We start from the raw sequence: 19,886 nt of genomic DNA, 5'->3' as shown, positions 1-19,886 counted from the left end.
ATCGGTGGCTGGCTCCTCTTGGATCATGCATCGCAGGATGCAACCTCCCAACGCGGTTGCATCCTCCAGGAAACGCCCAAAAGCGAGGGTGCCAGCTTCCTCGAAAACTGCAGCGATGGGATATTGAACGAGTTGGGTCGCCGAGCGGCGAGACCAAGGAAAATCGACGAAGTTTATTTGCAATTCGTATAATTCCCTTTGTCGCCATGGGCACACCGTATTAAGGACAGAAGATAATAAAGAGGACACGCGTTGTTTTCACGGGGGCGAGGATGGACGGACAATCTTAAGGCGTTTTCGAAGGCTTCTGAAAAGAAAGGAGCCATTAGTGGGATGAAAACGCAGTGGCGCGTCGTTTTCCACGTTTCCCCGAACTGGCAGCCAGGTAAAAAGAAAACGTTTTTCACGGAAGGATCCGAGCCTGGGTGTTGCTTTCTGAAAGGTTCGGCGACCACGGGCGACGGTCTCACGTAGATACCCATCGGCGGAACTTTGCGGGATGACCTTTGAACACAATTTTTCAGTTCCGCGAAACGACCGCTGGAAAGCACGCCGATCGGTCTTTTTCGACTTCTGCGAAGGACTCGATCTTTCAAACGACTTCCGCGTCATCTACCCGTCTTGAGAGTTGAGGGTGGTTCCAAGACGTTTCATATATGATATTGGAGATTGAAAATGTTTGTTAGATGTAAGGTGTTTCTTATGAATGTAACAATATTTTTCGATCCCGCATTGGAGATGGAATGGAGGGGAAGAGTCATTCAGAATAAGTTGTGTCTCCCTTTAATTTTGAATGAAAATCGACGCCCTGGTTCATGGAGAGTTAGAGAAAGAATCTAGAAAAGAGTTATTTTAGAACTTTTTAAGCATATCTTATTATCTGAATCTATTAACAATTCTTGTAATGCCAATTAATATAATTTCTTCGCTTTATTAGAAATATCATAAAGTAGATAAAGGATTCTTACTTCAGTATGTAATTATGGGGTAGAACTACATAAGACGTACATTTTTATTTTCAAAGAACTGACTTTCGCAGTTTTGAACTTCCATCTTATATTACAGATCTGTGTTTAATTAGTTCTCGGTTTTTAAGGGAAAAGTGCCGCTACTTAAATCCTCTGTTGCTGAAAATACAAACTATGTTCTGCAGATCTTAATTAAGGCAGAAACTCAATCTTTTTTTTAAATATGGCTTGTGTGGTACTTCTATATACCTAACCATAATTTTGTCAACTCCATTTCAAGACTGTACTGTTTCAAACAAAAATTCGTCAACCCTGAAAACAGGGAACTACGATTCCCTGAAACCTCTATTCCTGTATTTACTTTAAATTTGACGTCAGCCCGAAGTGGGACGAAAGAAGTATACCGTGTTACGCTTGCTCGTATAAATACTTGATGAATATACACGGAAGAGCTACGAGAGACTTCCGGCGAGGCACGCGCTGCACCGGAAGCGGGGACAATCTTGTCGTCACCTAACAGAGCAACAGCCTCGTCTGCATCCCCGACCAGCTTCATCATTTACCCCCCACAATATGGAACGTTCTGTCTTGTTTCAAGTCGTCCTATTTTTAAGCTTCTTCCGTCTACGGTTTCCTGCGGGAATGCTCCTCATTTGGGGGAAACGAGGCCGAAACAGGCGGAAAAACAAATGGCGAACCGCCTAAAAAGGAAGTTTTACCTTCCTCTAAGGAGATGATGCTCTGTGGCACGTGTTCTTTCTGGAAATTTGTACCTTAAATGTGTCACGTAGTCTAATTTTTACTTGTCGAAGAGCGACAGAAGTAGCTCCAGAGGATTCAATATTTGTACTTGTTCTGTTAAGTGAAGGTTCTTGCGTGGAGGAATTCTAAAATTTCGTTCCTTTTATTGGTTTTATCTTGACCATGAAAATTACGTGAGATTAAGAAAGATTACTTGGAGGTAACATGGCAACATATAAAATGGAGTTTTTCGCTGGTATAGTAAATGATCGAGTTTTTGTTTTGTGCTCATGAAAAATGAGCATTCCATGAAACGTGTGCAACGTGAGAGTCAAACGAATTTTTAAGAATAAAAGTACAATGTACACGATATCTCAGTGATATTTCGTGATTATTTCATCTCTTTAAGATAGAAATGATCAATATTCTGAATCAAAATAATGCAAAAATTATGTGAAAGCAGTGAGAGTTGAGCGTGATTTGAGCAAGCCAGAAGTAAATAAGAAAGCAATACTAAAGTCAAAAGCAATTGTAAACGCATGAAAGAAAATGTAACAACTCATGCACAAATGTGTTATAATAAGGATTTGGCTCAGAAGTATTTCCAATCCTTTCGGTTCACTCACAACAATGATAACTCAAATTTAAAAGCAGCAAAGGTTCTAATTACTTGTAAAGCAGGCTGTGTATACATACACTACGGTGAAATATTATCATATATCATTTATAATTAGTAGCAAACTTGATAGCAGACGTTTTTAAAGACTTATTTTGTGTTAATAGGTCACTCAGTTTAATTTTAGAAAGATGAATTCAAAAATTTTAAACTTCATATTTTGTGACAATATAAAATTATCATTGCATTAATAAATTTTTGCTAAGTTCATTACTACAATAATACATAAGTAATTATTAAACTCACCAGAATTCTGGGTGATCTGTTGTACTGGCTGCATGACTTCGTCGACATTGAGTTTTGTTCCATTATTAACGGCAGTGCGAAATATCTCCACCAAAACCCTCCCGATTGCCTGTCTGTAACAAAGAATAACAGAGATCACGGTTAAATCTCAAATTTTCTATACAGAATAAAAGAGATGCAATTTCTTGTCAAATTACAGAAAAAACTAGCTTCTGAATCACAAGATTACAACGACTTAAGTACAGATTGTAACGTTTTAATACAGCAGAGAGGAAGAATACAAAAAGAATATATAGTTTGAAAGGTTTAAGACCAATCAGCTTTCAATATTATTAAACAATTAACCCACAGCCTTGAAGTCCTCCAGATCGTTTCCCCAACATCGCCATTTATCTTTAGAATAAACCCAGTCCTCCCCAAAAGAAAGAGAATACAACTACCTACCAAACCCCATGGAAACAGAAATGGAAGTCCCAGCGGGCTGCCAGAATCGCAGGCGATAAGGGCTCAGGTGAGACAAGCTGAAGCAGATCAGTTGACCTAAACATTTACTATCCCTCTACCTATTTAAGACCTCGGCGACTAACTGAAGTAACAAAGAACGATCGTTTTAGATCGAATTCTGTATTTCGAATCGTGGTCACATTCTCGAGGAGGGACGATCATCTCCAATCATTTCCACACCTATTTCTCAGCGATGTTTTCTCTCATACAGCATAAATCTACAGCCTAGCCCTACTAGTATTGTCTCTTGCATCCCAAAAAGAATGCAAAACCTGTCAAGTCATCAGACACGAGAGGCACAAATGTCGACACTTTACCCAAGGAAAATTACATTTTCTCGTCGTAGCTGTCGTGAATGCAAATAGCCCGCGCTGGACGATAATTAACGGCGTCTAGAAGAACTTGGAAAATAAGTTTTAACAAGAAGCGAAGGACCCCTCGCCAAATTCCCCAGAATCCCCGGAGAACTTCGTTCCTCGCTGGTCCTCCGGATCCCTCGCTAATTTCGCCAAATTCCCAGCCGCCGAGGAAGTTCCTTACACTGGACTTGGTCGAATCTTAACGATCGAGAGCCGAGGGGGCCAATCAGGATTCGCAGAGGAAGCCCGAAAGGGAGCGGGTGTCAGTGGTTGTCAGTCGGCCATCGAGGCGGCATCGCAAAGTAGAGGCGCGGAGCGCTTCTCTTCGATGTAGAAAAAAAATCGAAAAGAAAAGGCAAAAAAGCCGACGAATAATGCGCCATAGAGGGGGATGAACGGGGAGGGAGGAAGAGGTGAGGAGGGAAGAAGTGTCGGAGCGTGCGAGAGAATAGCGTGGAGCATCGGCGTCTAACGAAGGAAGGAAGACGAGAAGATACGCGAAGAGGTGTTCGATCTTCTAGTTCGGCGTCCTCGCAAGACTTCCCCCTACCACGCGGCCTACCACGCTGGTGGTGGCAGGCTACCCTCTCCAGACCATGGATGCGACGCGTCGAAGCGTCTTAGTGGGGGGAGACAGAGGGAGAGAGCGCCGCTGGCGGGCAGGAGACGACTCGTCAGGGGACATCAGACCCGAGGGAGCGACAGAGACCGAGCACCAACGAGAGGGCAGAGGGGAGACGAGCTCATGGTGGGGGGTAGAACCGGCACCAACGGAAGATCGTTCGCGGTACCCCACCAGAAGTTTACCAGACGACCAGAGGTGGGGGAGACCGTTCTCCAAAGTCGTTGGAGAACGTGCAGAGGGATGGTACCGCCCGTGAACGCCTACTCTGTCGGCGCAAACATGGCCGCCGCCGCCACCGACGTCGTCGTCGTCGACGACCACGAGGGCGACGTCGACCACACCGCTCTTCTTCTCGCGTACCTTTCACCTTTTTTTTTTTGGCGAGATTTTAGGGATATGTTAGCGATCTAGGACGAGAGTCAAGAGGATCTCTGGTCGTTCAGGGAGCGTTGCCTTTTTTGGGGAACTGGAGCGCGGTCCTAGCCACCCCCTGGCCCAAAATTGAAGCACGCCTGGACTTCGCTTCGCTGCGCATGTTCATGCTTCGGGATGGCTCGTAAGATCGATAGGGAAGACGGCGGTTTCGTGACGGGCGGACTTCGGGCGATGGTTTCGATTTTAGGGGAAAGTCGATTCGCCGGAGGGTTGGGGTGAAGGTGACTCCGCTTCCCTGTATCGAACAAAGCACTTTACGCTGGGGCTTTCGTAGGATTCCTCGACGCTAGAGGACCTTTGATACTGATAAAATTCACTCGTGGATGTCTGTTAATATAAACATCGCCGTGGTTATCGGCAACATTTTTGACCCCCAGATGAACCGCGTATCAGCGATTTAGCAACATCCACGCTTCGATCGCGGCGTTTCTACTTCACGCTATGTCGAAGCTTTAGAAAATCTCCCTCTCTCGAAATCGTACTAAATAAACACTCTGTAAAATCAGTGACGTATAAAATAAACCAAATACCACAAAGTCTACTTCCAACTCATTAGCCGCCACATTCAATCCCTAACGTCATCTGCATTATTAATTATTCCAGGAAATACGGTCGATACACAGGTGGCCCCCGCGAAAAGTCAAGCTTTCAGCTTCAGTCTGCTAATTAATCGGATCGATCGTGGCAGCGTAAAAATCGTCGCCCGCGGCCGGTGCTCATTATCGATATTAAAGCCAAAGCTCCATTAGCGCGAGTCGGTCGTTATTTGGACGATAACGTTGCGCTTTTACGGGATCCCTCCACGATCTCTACAGCAGCGTTCGAAATTTCATTAGCGGCTCGTTCGTCGGTGAATTGTTCATAGGAGCAAAAGGGCCAAGCAAGAGACGCCCAGCTTGGCTGTTTACGAGGGCGTCGAGGGATGAGGCGGTTGGGAAATCCACGGGAAGATATATCGCGTCTTCGACGTCGCGTGCAGACTCCCCGAATAAACTGTATTCGAGTCGCGTGTGCGCGTCTCGTAGCCTGCTCGAAGAAGAAAAGTGGATTTGTCGGTCGTTTCACGTCGGCGAGCTTGGAAACGGACGTAATGCCTCGTCCAGGGGAGCGACGACGATAAAAGTGGATCGTTGACGAAATATTCCTCGAAGCGTCACTGTGAACTGCTTGGCCATGCAAGATAAACGTGATGGGATGATTTAGACTATTTCAGGACTAGTTCTTTGCGGTGAATCGTGGAGATTTAGCTTTCGGGAAATGGTACGGTGAAGGTGTGTTGAGCAGGGGGGAAAAGTCGATGAGAGTGTTTAGGTTATTTTTACTTTGCGTGAAATTGGAGAAACCTAATCGATATATTGTAACATATAGCAAGAAAAATGAATACTGAGTGTTTCTGTGCCCACTCTGTGTTATTTTTAGCGCATAGTAATGCGTTTCATTTTACGTATATACACACTTGATATATTATTTGTGATTAAATTCGATGCAATGAAATTAAATTTAATTGAATACTCCGAATTTTATACAATCTTTAATTATACCTACAAACGTTTGAGATGATACAAACAAATATAATATGATGAAAAAGAAAATTATATTAGCCAAATGTCTGCAAAAGTCCATACGTAAAGAAGTTAAAAGTATCTCAAGAATCTACTTGATCTAAAATCAGTTTCACTTAGATACGAGTTGGATATAAATTTACGAATCTGATTCGATGTTTTCAAACTCTATAGGCACTTGTGATCGATCACACCAAAGTTTTCTTAATTGTTTCGTCAAAAGGAGACATCATGTTTCTGATTACAACAGCAATGTTCATCGCTCTGTCAGTTTAATACGTCTATGTTCGATGTAGTTCAATGTTCGACGAAGTTTACCGCGTTAGGGACAAGTTGACTGCGCTTTCCAGCCACCGGAAGTCAACTGTTATCTCAAGAAGCAAGCCGGCACCAAACGACAAAGGCTCGGACGTCTCGACCTCGTCTTTGACACGAACGACCTACATTCGACGAGTACGACATAGCAAAATCGAACGTGTATCGAAAATGCGTCTTCTAGTTTCCCCAGTAAAGCTTCCCTCGAAAATCGAACACATGAGAAACCGCTAGCGCACAAGTAGATAATATATTCTGTGTTCATATTATTGAAGAAATAAATAGATATAAATATAAATTATTTTAATGTGTTGTTATTTATCCTTTACAAACTGTACCAATTCCTGAAACATATTGTAATTATAGCAATTAGACTGCAGATGTTTATATCGATTCTTATTTTCATAAACACAATCACGGAAACAGAATGTGATTAAAGTCTTGTTTCAATCGCCAAATATTGTAAAGTGTATTTAATTTTCGATATTTTGCACACTATGTGGATTTTATGTATTCTTTTGTATATTGAAATGTCCCATAAATGCATAAAGATATGCAGTCTAGAAATAATGAAAACTATTACTTAACACTTAGTAGTCGGAAGTAGGTATTAGAATTGGCCCTCGATTATTAAAGTTTAACTAAATAAATAAAATTCTACAATTTAAAGAAGAAACAAGACCAAAAAAAAATGAATTTGAAACACATTAAATTTTAATATAACTATTTTCTATAACCATATATTGCAGCATAATCGTTTAGAACCTATTCAAGTTCAATATAAACTATGTCTGTGAACACGTCAAAGTTCCCAATCTTCATCCCCCATTGATATACCGGAAACCCAACAAATTGCCCTCTCCACCCCCTTTCTTAAGATCTGTCGGTGGCAAGGCGAGCGTTCGACCGATTCTTCTCAAGGAAGCGCAGAGTGAAATCTGCGAGACAAGATAAATTCCCATGGGCCCGAAGAGCCGTCCCTCGATCCCCCTCAGCCCCCTGCGATCCTTGATCGGGGTCCATTCTCTAGCGAGGGGTAGCAGGAGGGTTGAAAGGCTAGGGTTCGACTCGCGGCGACGAGATACCGGGTTCCACGTACGGGACTTTCCACGGGCTCGTCTTCACACGGTTTTTCTACCCTCCTGGATTTGTTTAGGCTCCCCATTTATTTCTCCCTCCCCATCCCTCTTCGCTTTCTCCCTCGTTCGTGGCCGCCTCTCTCTTCCTCTCTCGACGCGTCCGATTGTCCCGCGCGTTTCACCGCGCTTCCTCTTCGACCGACCATTGTTTCACGGAGGACAAACGCGCGCTAACGAATCGGCTGGAAGGAAGGAACGGAGGAGATAAAGAGCGACAGGACGCCGCGCCGCGACGAACAGCTGCAAAATATTCCACCGGAAAATTCTCGCCATAGTCATGGTAATGAAAGACCACGACGCGTTTCGACGAACGACGAGACAGCTCCTTTCGAGAAAAGTCCTTCCTCGTGGCAGCCGTAAAAGGAGATCGGCAACAGGCCGAAGCCGTGCAAGGTCTTAAGTCCCGGAAGCGTTTAGCCATGGGAACACGGCCTGAGCGAGAAATACGTGGATGAGATTTATTGATCCACTAATCAATTGAGTTGATGGGGAGCATCATTTTAACGTGGGTAAATTATCGCTTAATAAAGGGGAATTTTGATGAACAAAAATTTGGAATTACTTTCTGAGCTAAGGAGAACGAGGAGTATTTTTTTGAATAAAGAAGTTCGATAATGATACCTAAATGATTAAGTGAATTTTTTCTATTGAGCTAAAAAATACTGGAAATATTAGATATTGAAAATATCTAACGGTAGATACTAAGTTTCAGTCGAAAACATTCTCATTAAAATAGAAAGCAAGAAGTCATCTAGGACATAAAAAGACTCATAGAAAATTGAAGTAGTTCCAACAATAAACTGATTTTTAAGCCATTCAAAATACAATCTTTTGTTCCATTTGACACGCGTTTCTTCAATTCGTTTTTCTATTTTTCTATGTTTCTCTCGAAGATCGCGAAAATTCCCGCAGATGCGCCCTGGAGCAGGAGGGACGCGAAAATCTGGGTGCTTTGTAATTTGGGGGAGCGCCTCGCCAGGTGCGCCGCGCGCCGCTTCGTCGGATGCAGAGAGCCCAAAGGACAGACAGAGAAAAATGACGGGAAAAGAAACAAAAAAGGGGGCAAAATTTGTTCGCCGCGTGCACGCATCTGTCGCGTTTCCATTTCATCCGTCTTAATACCGCGCGGCATCGTGCCAATGAAAGGAGGACACAAAAGCGGGAAAACCGCAATTTGTCCGGCAAATAACTTAACATCCCCCAACTGTCGCTCGACTATCCCGTTAACCGTGGCGAGGATTTTACACTGGGACTACCTCGTCATCAATATCAGCTCGAAGCATGACCATTCAGAAACGATCGACAAGATAAATGAGTATCGAGCGTTTTTCGCAAACTGTAACACATGTGCAGTTTACCAAAAAGGTAGACGCTAATTCTTCCCAATCATTCATGAAATTTCTAATATTCCCCCTCAGCAATCTTCGACGAGTCCTGCTTATCATGGGAAGACCCAAATACAAAGTATATAACCGTATTTTGGGAACAGAAATTCAACAAGAATTCAATGAAACCATCGTGAGAAATTTCAAACTGTTCTAACTTACGTATCAGTCAGAGGACTCTGAACATGTTTAAGAGTACATGTTAAATTAACCAAGTGCGTTGCAATTTCCGCTTGATGGACTCTCGTATAAATCAATTAGAGCTCCTGACACTTCAGAAACCTCTACGCTTTTTCTTGCGTCCATTTCTTCGCGAGTCTCAAAATCCGATTAAGCCTGAAGAACTCGGACGATCGCGAGCCACGGTCAGAAAAGAAGAGAAGGTAGAAAAGGAAAGGAGCAAGAGGGAGACGAAGGGAACGGTGATTTTAAGCTCGGAGAGGATTAACGCGAATTCCGTCCAATTGGTTTATGGTTTCACGCTCCTCGGTGACAATAAATAAGCGTCGAACCGTTTTGTCGGGGCCAGGGGAGTTCACGGTTGAAAAGGGAAAGGACAACGGTCGAGGAGCGGGATCACGTGAACGCTGATGACCGACAAGGGCAAAAGGAAGGAAACTCGGTGGCGCGCCCCTTCGCCACGTTTATTACGAAGGACAAATATTTCGGTGGACGACGCCCGCCTTCCTGAATTCCTTCCCTGGGTTTTCCCTGGGCCCGCTTCGTCTTTGGGACACCTGTCCCTGGCACGCACCGACCCGACAAAGGCCGCAGGTTTTAATCTTGTACGCTCGATAAGATCGGCCAGGCCTAAAACGCTTCCGACACCACGGCGAAACAAAGTTACAATGACAGCGGTGAAATGGAGAGCGCCTTGAGGAAGAGGAAAGATTATCGTCACGAACGCCAATCTTCCATAAGGGCTTTCAAGTGTTCTACAAATAAATAATAAAGCCTTTAGAAGACGAAATTTGGAAAAATGTATGCTCTTCTCATTTTTCAATAGAAGGGAACAAGTGATCCTCACCAGATTGAAAATTGGACATACAAATTTTACAGATTTACACCTAATAACTAAAGAAGAAAAAACAAGTGTAATCACTCTAATTGCATTTTCCCTGTGGGTCACCTATTAAGCTGAAGGAACGTACTTCATAATAGAAATACCTTTCATTTTCTCTCAATGAACCTCATATTGTGTTAAATAATAAAGAAATATGTACAACAGAATATGTCTCTTCTATAACGATCACTGAATACACTAACACTTCCACAAATTTTCATTACATTTTTACTTGCCCTTATTCTCACGTAATGAATTACAGTACTTAATTAATATTCTATATTATAACTAAATGTATCGTCATCGTGGTCAATAATAACCACAAAACAGATGTGATCTTTCTAATAAATAAAAAGAAAAACAAATTATCGTCAGTTTTTTAAAATACCTCTAGCCCTCCACTCCAAATTCTCTCCACTATCTTCTTTTTACTAAAGCCAGACTTGTCTCGCGTAAACATTGCATCGATTAATTGCTCTCGTTCGCGCGAACTGGTTCTCCTTTGGGTCGAATATAAACGAGAATTGTCGTGACTGGACGTATTTATTCACCGATATCGATAAAACATCCTGCTTCCAGGAAACGATTTTTATCCGACGATCTGCAGCGATGCCCTTCCCGTATCCACACGCTCTCGCCCATCGTGTCGCGTTCGGCGCAAAAGTACAAGCCCTGTCCAGTAATTAAACCGTCAAGTGCTCGCGAGCTTCGATTGCTCGGACTCGAGACATTAATAACACGGTTTACCTGGGCGACGTTAAGGATCCCGCTTACGATCGGCGCGCAGGGAGTCAGTGACGTTTCGAGTGGCGCGCGTTTAATAAACAACAAGGTGTAATCAACGAGCCCGAGGTTAACGGCGACAGAAAAGCCCCGATTGTGTTAGGTGTCCCCTTGCCGTTCGAAACAGAAACCTGACGTATAATCACCGTCAATAAATGGGGCAATAACTCAGGAGGGCGGTAGCGCCAGTCGATTTTCAAACAGAAGGGAATTTACGGGGAAATACGCTCACGGGACCGGTGTTTCCCAGGGACAGGAACGTAGCAACCTTCGCTCCTGCTGCTTTATTCCTTCGGCCCCGAGGATCATCCGTGACACCTGGCTGCGTCTAATTATTATATTGCCCGACACAGGGATCAGCGGACTCTATCTTATCCTCGGGACAGTCCTCGTGTCATTACGGTAGTTTCCGACCGAAACCTCTCGGCGAGTCCACGCGGCACGAAAAACAGTTTTATAGCTCATTAGGCCGTCGTAAACCTCTTACAATGCATCATCGACAAATTCGAAATCGTCACGGCAAATACGGGGCCAAGAGGTGGCAGGGGAGCCATATTCAATACGCTGCGAGGACGATTTCGACGTTCCAGGCGCAATAATAACCCAATTAGCGGTGGTGGCTGCGCTCGCAGCGAGAGATCGATGTAACGCGGTTCCACGCGAAAACAAACATCCCGTGAAAACGGCATAATTTATCCTATCGCGACACGGCGATCCATCAACTGGTAACGCGTCGATTATCCCCGTTGGACGGTCACTTGAATGCCGCGAATTAGTAATTGCTCATTTTCGAGCATCCTCGGCTGGAAGCTGCGAATTATTTTCCCTGAGCTGTGAATAATACGTGTTCAGCTCCTCGCAACAGCGAAACAAAGTGGAAGCAGTTCCAGATGTCGCGCAGTCGCAGGTGGTTAGAATCCCATGCACATGGTGTATAATTTTCTAACTTCGAATTACACACACTTACGTACGCGCTAAGAAAACAGAGGAACTTCCATTAATTAGCTTAATAGAAGGCTGGAACCTCAAGTACCTCTCTGATGGCTGATTTTACTGTTTCTGATGATGTATAGCATTTCTTGTGCTACATGTAGGAATTTAGGAGAAGTAGAACTTAGCTCAAGGAATTTAGAAGAAGTAGAACTTAGCTCAAGGAATTTAGAAGAAGTAGAACTTGTTTGGTCCAAACAGTTTCCAGATATGGTGGATATTGTAACGAGATTATAACTAAGCAATGCTATATTACTAAACCATGGTTCACGTTTCAGTCAGTGTTCTATTGTACCTCTTATTGCCATTACGCTGAATAGATGCAACGTCAAATAAAGGAGATTCAGAATAATCATCGAACTAGATTCTATATAAGCCTCCTATCACTATTACAATTAACGCGAAACTGACAAAGTCACAATGTTGGTTACCATTCGAAGCGCGTTACAAAGGTCAAACTCTGCATCACCATAGACCAGAACCAATAAAGTAAACTTTCGAAGTAAATTATTGATCGTAGCGAATATCGTCGCTATTTTCTAAAAATGTAAAACTAAAGTAAGAAGTTCTCTTAATATGCTTCGAAAAAATCGCTACATCTCATTTACCAATTGCACACAAAAAAAATTCCCAAAGTATTTCATGGATACAAAAACTGAACTCAGGGTGGTTCATCCATTGAATAATATCGATCACCAATAACTCTATCATCGAGCATACAACGAAGAGTACGAGAAGGTACTCTACATACCAGACTCCAGATATTCGCCATGGAGGGATCTCTCTGGTCCGGTGGCCATGAGGTCGATCTTACATGCGATTCGCGGGCGACCAGTTTCGCCGGGACACGTATAGAGGCAAAAGTGCGCTCCTGAGAGAGCTGGGACGGAGAAGAGTCTGGTAGCAGGGTCTCCGTGGCATGAAGGGACTCTGGAGAGAAGGAATGTTGTTGTTGTGCCGGGAGGCGGTTGCACCGGGGAGGCGGTGGGGTGCAACGACGCGGCTGGCGGCGTGGATCAAGCAGAGAGAAGGAGAGAGAAGGAGAGAGAAAGAGAGAGAGAGAGAGGGAGGGAGGAGGCAGGGTGGTTGGGCGGTCGAGGTGCAGGAGGGGTGGCAAAGTCAATGCACCGCAGGGGAATGCAACGCGCTGCGCGCCGCGCCAAGCAGTACAGAGCCTACGTCAGAGTGCATTCTACCGCACTTTACGACTACGCCGCTCTGTCCCGTATACGCACACCGTCTCCTCGCCCTCTTCCTTTCTGCTGCCCTCTCGCTCTCCCCCATTCGGAGCGATCGTGGCTCTCGCTCTATCGCAGGCACGTGTCGTAGCCGAGCTTCGCCGCTTGCAATTAGTCGGTCGCTTCTTTGCTTGTTGGACAGCTTTCAGGGTCACCTTTTACCCCAGTTCTCGAGCTCACTTTCGATGGTCTTCCATTTTCAGGGCTTTAATGTCTTTTGTTAGATATATCTTTTTTAGATATAGCAGTCTTTCGGTTATATTGAGTGGCTTTCCTAACTCACTTTGTAGCTTTGAGTGATTTACTCATGAGGAAATATTTATGTTGATCTGAAGCAAGAGAGCAGAGAGGATAGAGGCCCAAAGCAAGCGAGGCTGGAGCCAGCGCTATCGCTTCTCGGAAGCAATGCATCACGAGGCTATGCCGAGGCGGCGCGTGTTACGAGTCGACTCGAATCGAGTTCTCTCGTTAAAGAGGGCAGCATAAAGAGCCAGAGGTGGAGGAGGAACAGAAGGTCGCGACGGAGGTGGAGGAGCGAGCCGAGAAAGAAGAGTACACGCTTAATGCGAGACCGTGCGCGGCATGTAAGCGATAAAGAAAACTCGGGGCCAGGCGTTCGCGCTTTTGTCGGCCGAATCGCAGCTGGTAAACAACCAGCGAGCGCGTATCCATCTGTCGCGACCGATCCTCGGCCAAATACCAATCGACGTTGCGTGTCTTCCAGTTTTCTTTCTATTTCCTCGTAAAAAGGATGTTTTCCTCTCGCACAGGAAATGATAGGCGAAGCTCCGGCGGAAACGGAGAAGAAGTAGGAATGCAGGCCTAAGACTATCATTCCCAACCTACACTTACAATTTTATCGTGAGAGATCACACCGTACCTTCGTAGAAGAAATAACATCTCATTTACCAAAAAAAATTGCCGAAGCAATCACTTACAACCTTGGTGTCATTAATGAACCCTTGCGTCAAGTAGAAGGAATAAATAATAATACAAAAAGAAAATAGTTTCTTGTACTGGAATTCACTGACTTTCAATTGCCCCGATCCCATTAAAAAACAAAAATTAACAAAGCTGTTGGCACAGTTAGTTTCAGGTCTCGATGAGGTAACACTAGATTTAAACATCCTCGTGAAAGACTATTATTAGATCATAATTCAAACCTCAACCTACGTTCTACTGTACTTTCCCTGACATTACACCGATCTACGTAACTCTAAATGAAAGGAACTACGAATAATCGAGATTCTACTGCATTACCATAAATTTATAGATCACGTCCCACGTACCCCCGTTACGCAAAAATAAAAAAAACGTCGCGCAAGCAGAGTCGTAACTTATTTCGTAACACATTCCCGCCCATCGCGAGTTCCTGGGGTCCTCGATCATCGAGGTCCACCTCCAGAAGGGAGGAAAGGAAACGGCCACCAGGGCATCTCGAAACCGCGCGCGTATTCGAGCACGCGGCGCAGCGGATAGCTGGCGGCGTGTGGTCGTCGTTGCAGTTCAGTCACTCTCGGCCGTTCGCACCGCGCCCTCCCCCCCCTAACCGTGGGTCCCACACACCCCTCCCTTCCCCTCAGATCGCTCGTTCCTTCTCTTTCAAAGGTTCGCTCGCGATTGCATTGCCGCGAGAGATTGGTGTGTGTAATCGCACACTTCGGTGTCTCTCCGTGGAGAACGGTGTACAGTTCGTTCTTGGCGCGCGATTGAGATGAAGAGAGAAAGAGAGAGCGAGCCACGCTCGAGTACAAAGTCCATGTACGTAGGTGCGACGGTGTGCGCGTGCGTGACGCGTACGTGTGAGGGAACGCTAGAGTAGGAAAGGGAAACGCAGCGTGAGTAGCGTGTGTACGCGAGACGGGCTGCGCATGCGCGCCGCCAACCCGAGGCGCACTGAATGAAGCCCCCCACCACCGACGCCCGACGTACAAGCACACGGAGGGCGGCTGAGCACGTCGCGGATGATGTTACACGATGCGACCCCGAGAGGACTTTGGCCTAGGGTTACGGGGCTCCAAGCTGGCGAACTGGCCGTTCGCGCGTTTTCAGTGAAAGGAAAAATGGAGCAACGCGATTCTATGTTTCACTGGGCTGCTCGGTTAGAATTTTTTAACTGGAGCGTGTAGTAGGATGGTTTGCTGGGCGAGCGCTGAGATACTGTCAATCGGTATGATACGAAGACAAGAGTATGCACTTATTTGGCTGGCTACAAGCTTCGAGTTCCCCGATTTTGACTAATAAGGGAGAAGTGTCCTGTTTTTGTGTTTTTGAAGTATAATTATGATACAGGTGTTTATTCTTCAAGCAACAGAGCAAATTGTTGTAAGTTTAAAAAGAAATAAAATTGGTCCATTATTTTTTAACCGTTAGACTGAAACTGTTTTTCGGACTCTGAAACGCAATTGGGTTATTTAGAAATTTAATTTTTTTATCGTTCTAGCCTTTCCAAAAATTTGAGAAAATTTTCAAGTACATAAGATGCTACAACTTTTAAGCTCGTTAAGTTAAACACTTGGAATTTTATTCAATAAAAATGAAAATTCCTGAGAAAATACAATTTCGTGTATGTCTTCAACGATTTAAATCTGCCAAGGAGAGTTAACAATTTCTTGTACCTATAATTATTATACGAACTAAGTACCTATAAAGCACAGAGACGTCTTAAAATCGTCTTAAGGACATCTAATAAAATCCTACAAATGTCCTAAAAAACCTCCGAAGTTATAAATCAATGTATCTTTAGGACATCTTAAAAGACATTCACAAGATGTTTTAAAGATGTCCAAAATACGTATATAAGACATTCAGGCATAAAATGAACATAGAGTAGATATCTTGAAGACGTGGTGTTATAGTTAAAAGGTACACTATACAACCAAATTAAGAATTTTTAAGCCATGATAGATTCACTCTCTCAACTTATTAAGCTAGTATAAATAGAATTGTGTATTCTAGCGTCGAATGGCGTATATTCTCAAAGTACTCATTCATTAAACTAGGCCGAGATTCGACCATCATCAGTGTCACGAAAGTCGACCCGTCACCGACGTCCGCCAGATCCGTCACCGACGGCGTCGAGACGAGGCGCTACGAGAGGAAATTAGAAATTTGCTCGGCGGAGATGGTCGTAAGATTGTTATTGGATTCGTCACTGCGGGCTGCTGAGTAATTGCGCAGCAAGCTCCCGGAGTAGGAACAATAGCTCGAGTCTCGTTCGTAGAAAAAAGGACGGTAATGCGCATTGGCTGTGCCGGAAATACCTGCCCTCTAGCGATATCCTATTGTTCTACGGCCAATAACGACGAACGCGTAACCGATCGAGGAAACGAACACGCGTACCCTCGACAGCGAAGAAAGAAGCTACAGCATTCCTCGAATTCCCAGCGCCATTGAACCAAAGACAAGGGTCTTTCTCTTCACCAGAGAAAACCTCGATGAAGACCGCGGCGAACACGAACCGAGATCCACGAAGATGTAGCGCGAACGGGTGGCCATCGGCCGACATATGCCGGCTGTCGGCGTGCGTGCAGCTGCTATATCGTCCTTTGGGTTTGGGTCGGTGGGTGACACGTTTCGCTCGTTGTGCACGGCTGGTACACACGCGGCAGCCAATGGGTATTGATTTGTGGAGTGAACGCACCGCGCGCGCCCCCTCCGCCCTTTCCTGCCCCTCGCCACCATCCCTCGCCTTGTGCGTTGCACCGCGCAGCGTCGGCTCGCCGTTACACAGGCTGGCCCGCGTGCATAGATACACGCACGAATTCCACGCACACCAAGCCACGCAGCCCTGTACACACAATTACGGCTTAGGTACACCCCCTTTCGGTGAGCCCTGGAGGGCGCGCGCGCGCGTCCCACCCTCCTTATCCACGCACCGGTCGGTCGGTTCAGAGACCGCTCCCCATCGACGCACCCCATCTACTGCAGGGGGGTTGACTGCATCCTTTGGGTGGGTCAGGGCCAGAGAGACAGAGGATCGCGACGGGATTCGGCTAGGTCGAGGGGAGGACGCAGAGAACAGCGGAGAGTTCGTCAAACCTACCGAGGTCCGTGCACCCTACTGGCACCGGTTGTCGCGTTACATCACGCACCCCTCTGCTGGGCCGAGGAATTCCTTCGGTTCGCGGAATGCTGCCGACTATGGAATTCGTTGATATTCCAGGAGAAAAGAATCGTGGATTCAGTAGGCGATATCGCCAGTCCATTCTTTTGCCTCCCCTTTGAATCCTCGACGAAGTTCTCAATCATCGAATCCGCTGATCTGCGACTACCACGGATACCTACTATTCGTGTGCCACGAGAAGTCCTCTAGGAAGCACTAGATAGCAATGCTTTTCAGATAACTTCTCATGGGTCAGGTATAATACATATTCACTCGAAGCACGCGACGACTGGGTAACGAAGAACAATGGAACACGCGATGGGAGTATCGATGGAAGTTCGCTGCAAAAGTGGAGCCGCTTTTGGGGGACGAAATAGTACAGAGGAACGTGCAACACACTGGTCATCTTGGCGTCCAGGTAGCGCATACCACGGAGGAGCCCTTTCCTTATAGAGGCGAGCGCGTACGCGCGCATACCGTATCGCAAGGCCACGGCGTCCAAACACTGCACTCGGAAGGGGTGAACGCTCGCCCCTGGGGGGTGGAGTGACGAAAGAACTGGGAACCGGCGGGGCGGATCGAGGCCGATGGGAACGACCGAGGGATAAAAGGGATACAGGAGTAGCCGAGTCTCTGGCCTCTTGTGTGCCGGGGAACGCGAAAGCGGTAGAGGAAGAAGCGGCCAGGGTGGGGGGTAGGTGGACGCGCGGGACGGGAGCAGACCGCGGCCGAAGTAAACAAGTGGAAGCAGTGGAACGGGATGAGCACCGGTCAGTGCGGTGCATTTGGTGCATTCCTGCAGTCTGCGCTGCTGCGGCGTCGGGGGATAGAGCAGGAGAGCGAGCAAGCCTGCTCGGGTCGAAGGGAGACAGAGAGAGGGAGGAAGACGAAGAGAGCGGTGGAGAGGCTGCGGGGAGAGCGAAGGAGAAAGAGCGAAGCACTGCAACGCGGCACGCCACTTTGGACCGACAGACGCAAACCGCATTCCCGACCGTGACCTTCGCTAGGACATCGCCACTGCCCCCACCCCCACTCGACACACCACTCTACTCCTTCCACCCCTCCCCCAGCCCTCCCTCCGAGCAACGTTTCTGATCCTCCCCGCCCGCGGATGGCAATCGTCTTTCTTTTTTTCCTTCCTCCTCCCAAACCCTCCCCCCTCCTATCCTAACGCACCGACCTCCTCTCTGTTCATCCCCCGACGCCGTCTCGCTCCCCCCAGTCGATCCAAGGGAACGTGGAATCCACGCAGCATCCACGACGTCTCTTTCTTTGTCGCTTCTTTCCCACCCTGCGGAGGCGCGCGGCTCTTCGCAGGAGATACCCGGGCGAACTTAACTCTCCATTTGGTCACGAGTTTCCCTCCGCGGAGCTAGCTGGCCTGCCGCGGCGACCCACGAGGTGCTGGGCTTTTTTCCTTCCCCCTTTTATGCGTCCACCGCTCCCTCGACCCCGCCCCTGTTAAGGTATCCGCCTTGCTTCGGACCGACTAAATCCGTTGGTGACGAGCTGCGCGAATGATATGATTCACGAGCTAAAAATAGGCCCAGGAGGGACGGGAAATCGAGACGAAAGCCGAGAACCAAGGGTTCGGAAAGGCGGGCTACTATCTGTCTGGGAGAAAGTTGTGAATCGCGGCGATTGAGTGGTTGGTGTTGCTAAGGATGCGATGGTTTCTTAGGAAGATGGAATGGGGAGAAGTGATGAGCGACTTGGGAGACTTACGTTGTTTGGCATTGAACGTGATATTTATGGGAAATTGAATTTTCTGGTAAAGAGAGGCCTTGTATTGCAATTGTTATTTCTTGACTGAGGTTACTCATTTTTATGCATCTTGGACTGGATAAACCTAGCATGGATTTAACTTTTACCGTAAGACCTAAAGTGGGGTTACTCGGAGGGACCTCATTACAATTATATTCAAATTTTCTCATTTTGAATCCTAATTCCTCGAAATTTGCATTTAACCCTGAGCGATCTCTGTGTAACTATTTTGGTAAGATAAGGCTTAAACATACACGCCGACGTATATGGAAGTTCAATGCATAGTCTGCACTATGTAGGCGTTAGTAGCAATCGATAGGTTAATCATAGAAATACTAAGCCTTAAACAGTCCGTGAAATCCAGGACAGGAGATAGAAAAAGATTCTTTAAACCTCAAAATAGAATTGGTTAATATCTCTTGAATATTAAGCTTCGAGACGTACCTATGTCAGACACGTATCAAATTTAACAGGTTTCGAATTATGCTCTCAAAGAACATCCCCTTAGTATACCAGAATAATATTAACCCACCATACTCAGTATCATTGACCCACAATGGCAATAAATTTCTATCTCTCTCACACTGAAGCAATTATCGCAACAAAGTCCACACTGCAAACCCTCCACAATCAAAAGTGGCAACGCCTCGCGTCCTAAGTCCACAGAAAAATCATCGCTCAGAATTCCGCGCCCTAAACGAGATACCAGGCCGAACGGGTAGCAAAAGCAAAGGGGTCGAGGATCTTCATGGGGGAAGCCACGTGCGAGTGAGCGCAGGAACCGCGCAGCTTCAGAGGAGCCGTTTTAATTTCCTGCCGTGGCGAGGCCAAAGACTCCGCTTTGCTCTGGGACACCAAAAAGGCTCTAACCGTGCGGCACGGCGGAACGCGCGGGAAGAGACGAGCGAAGCGAGAAGCCAAAGAAGAGGGAGGGTCGAGGGGGGGAGGAAGGGGGGAAGCAACCGGGGCACGGCCCTGAAGAAGAATT

The 19,886-nt window shown here is 46.2% G+C and overlaps 1 protein-coding gene across 5 annotated transcripts in view; it reads right to left on the bottom strand.

The window, feature by feature from the left end:
• Window positions 1-19,886, bottom strand: part of LOC143187366 (serine/threonine-protein phosphatase 4 regulatory subunit 1) — a 146,145-nt gene that overhangs the window by 12,335 nt on the left and 113,924 nt on the right. For all 5 annotated transcript variants that reach the window (XM_076391543.1, XM_076391535.1, XM_076391552.1 and 2 more), the window contains one exon: window positions 2,632-2,744. In XM_076391543.1, the coding sequence (XP_076247658.1) occupies window positions 2,632-2,744 (113 nt within the window). The remainder of the gene's footprint in view (window positions 1-2,631; window positions 2,745-19,886) is intronic.

This window comes from Calliopsis andreniformis, chromosome 2 (assembly GCF_051401765.1).
Source record: "Calliopsis andreniformis isolate RMS-2024a chromosome 2, iyCalAndr_principal, whole genome shotgun sequence".
Classification (NCBI taxonomy): domain Eukaryota; kingdom Metazoa; phylum Arthropoda; class Insecta; order Hymenoptera; family Andrenidae; genus Calliopsis; species Calliopsis andreniformis.
This window is presented reverse-complemented; position numbering and strand designations above follow the sequence as displayed.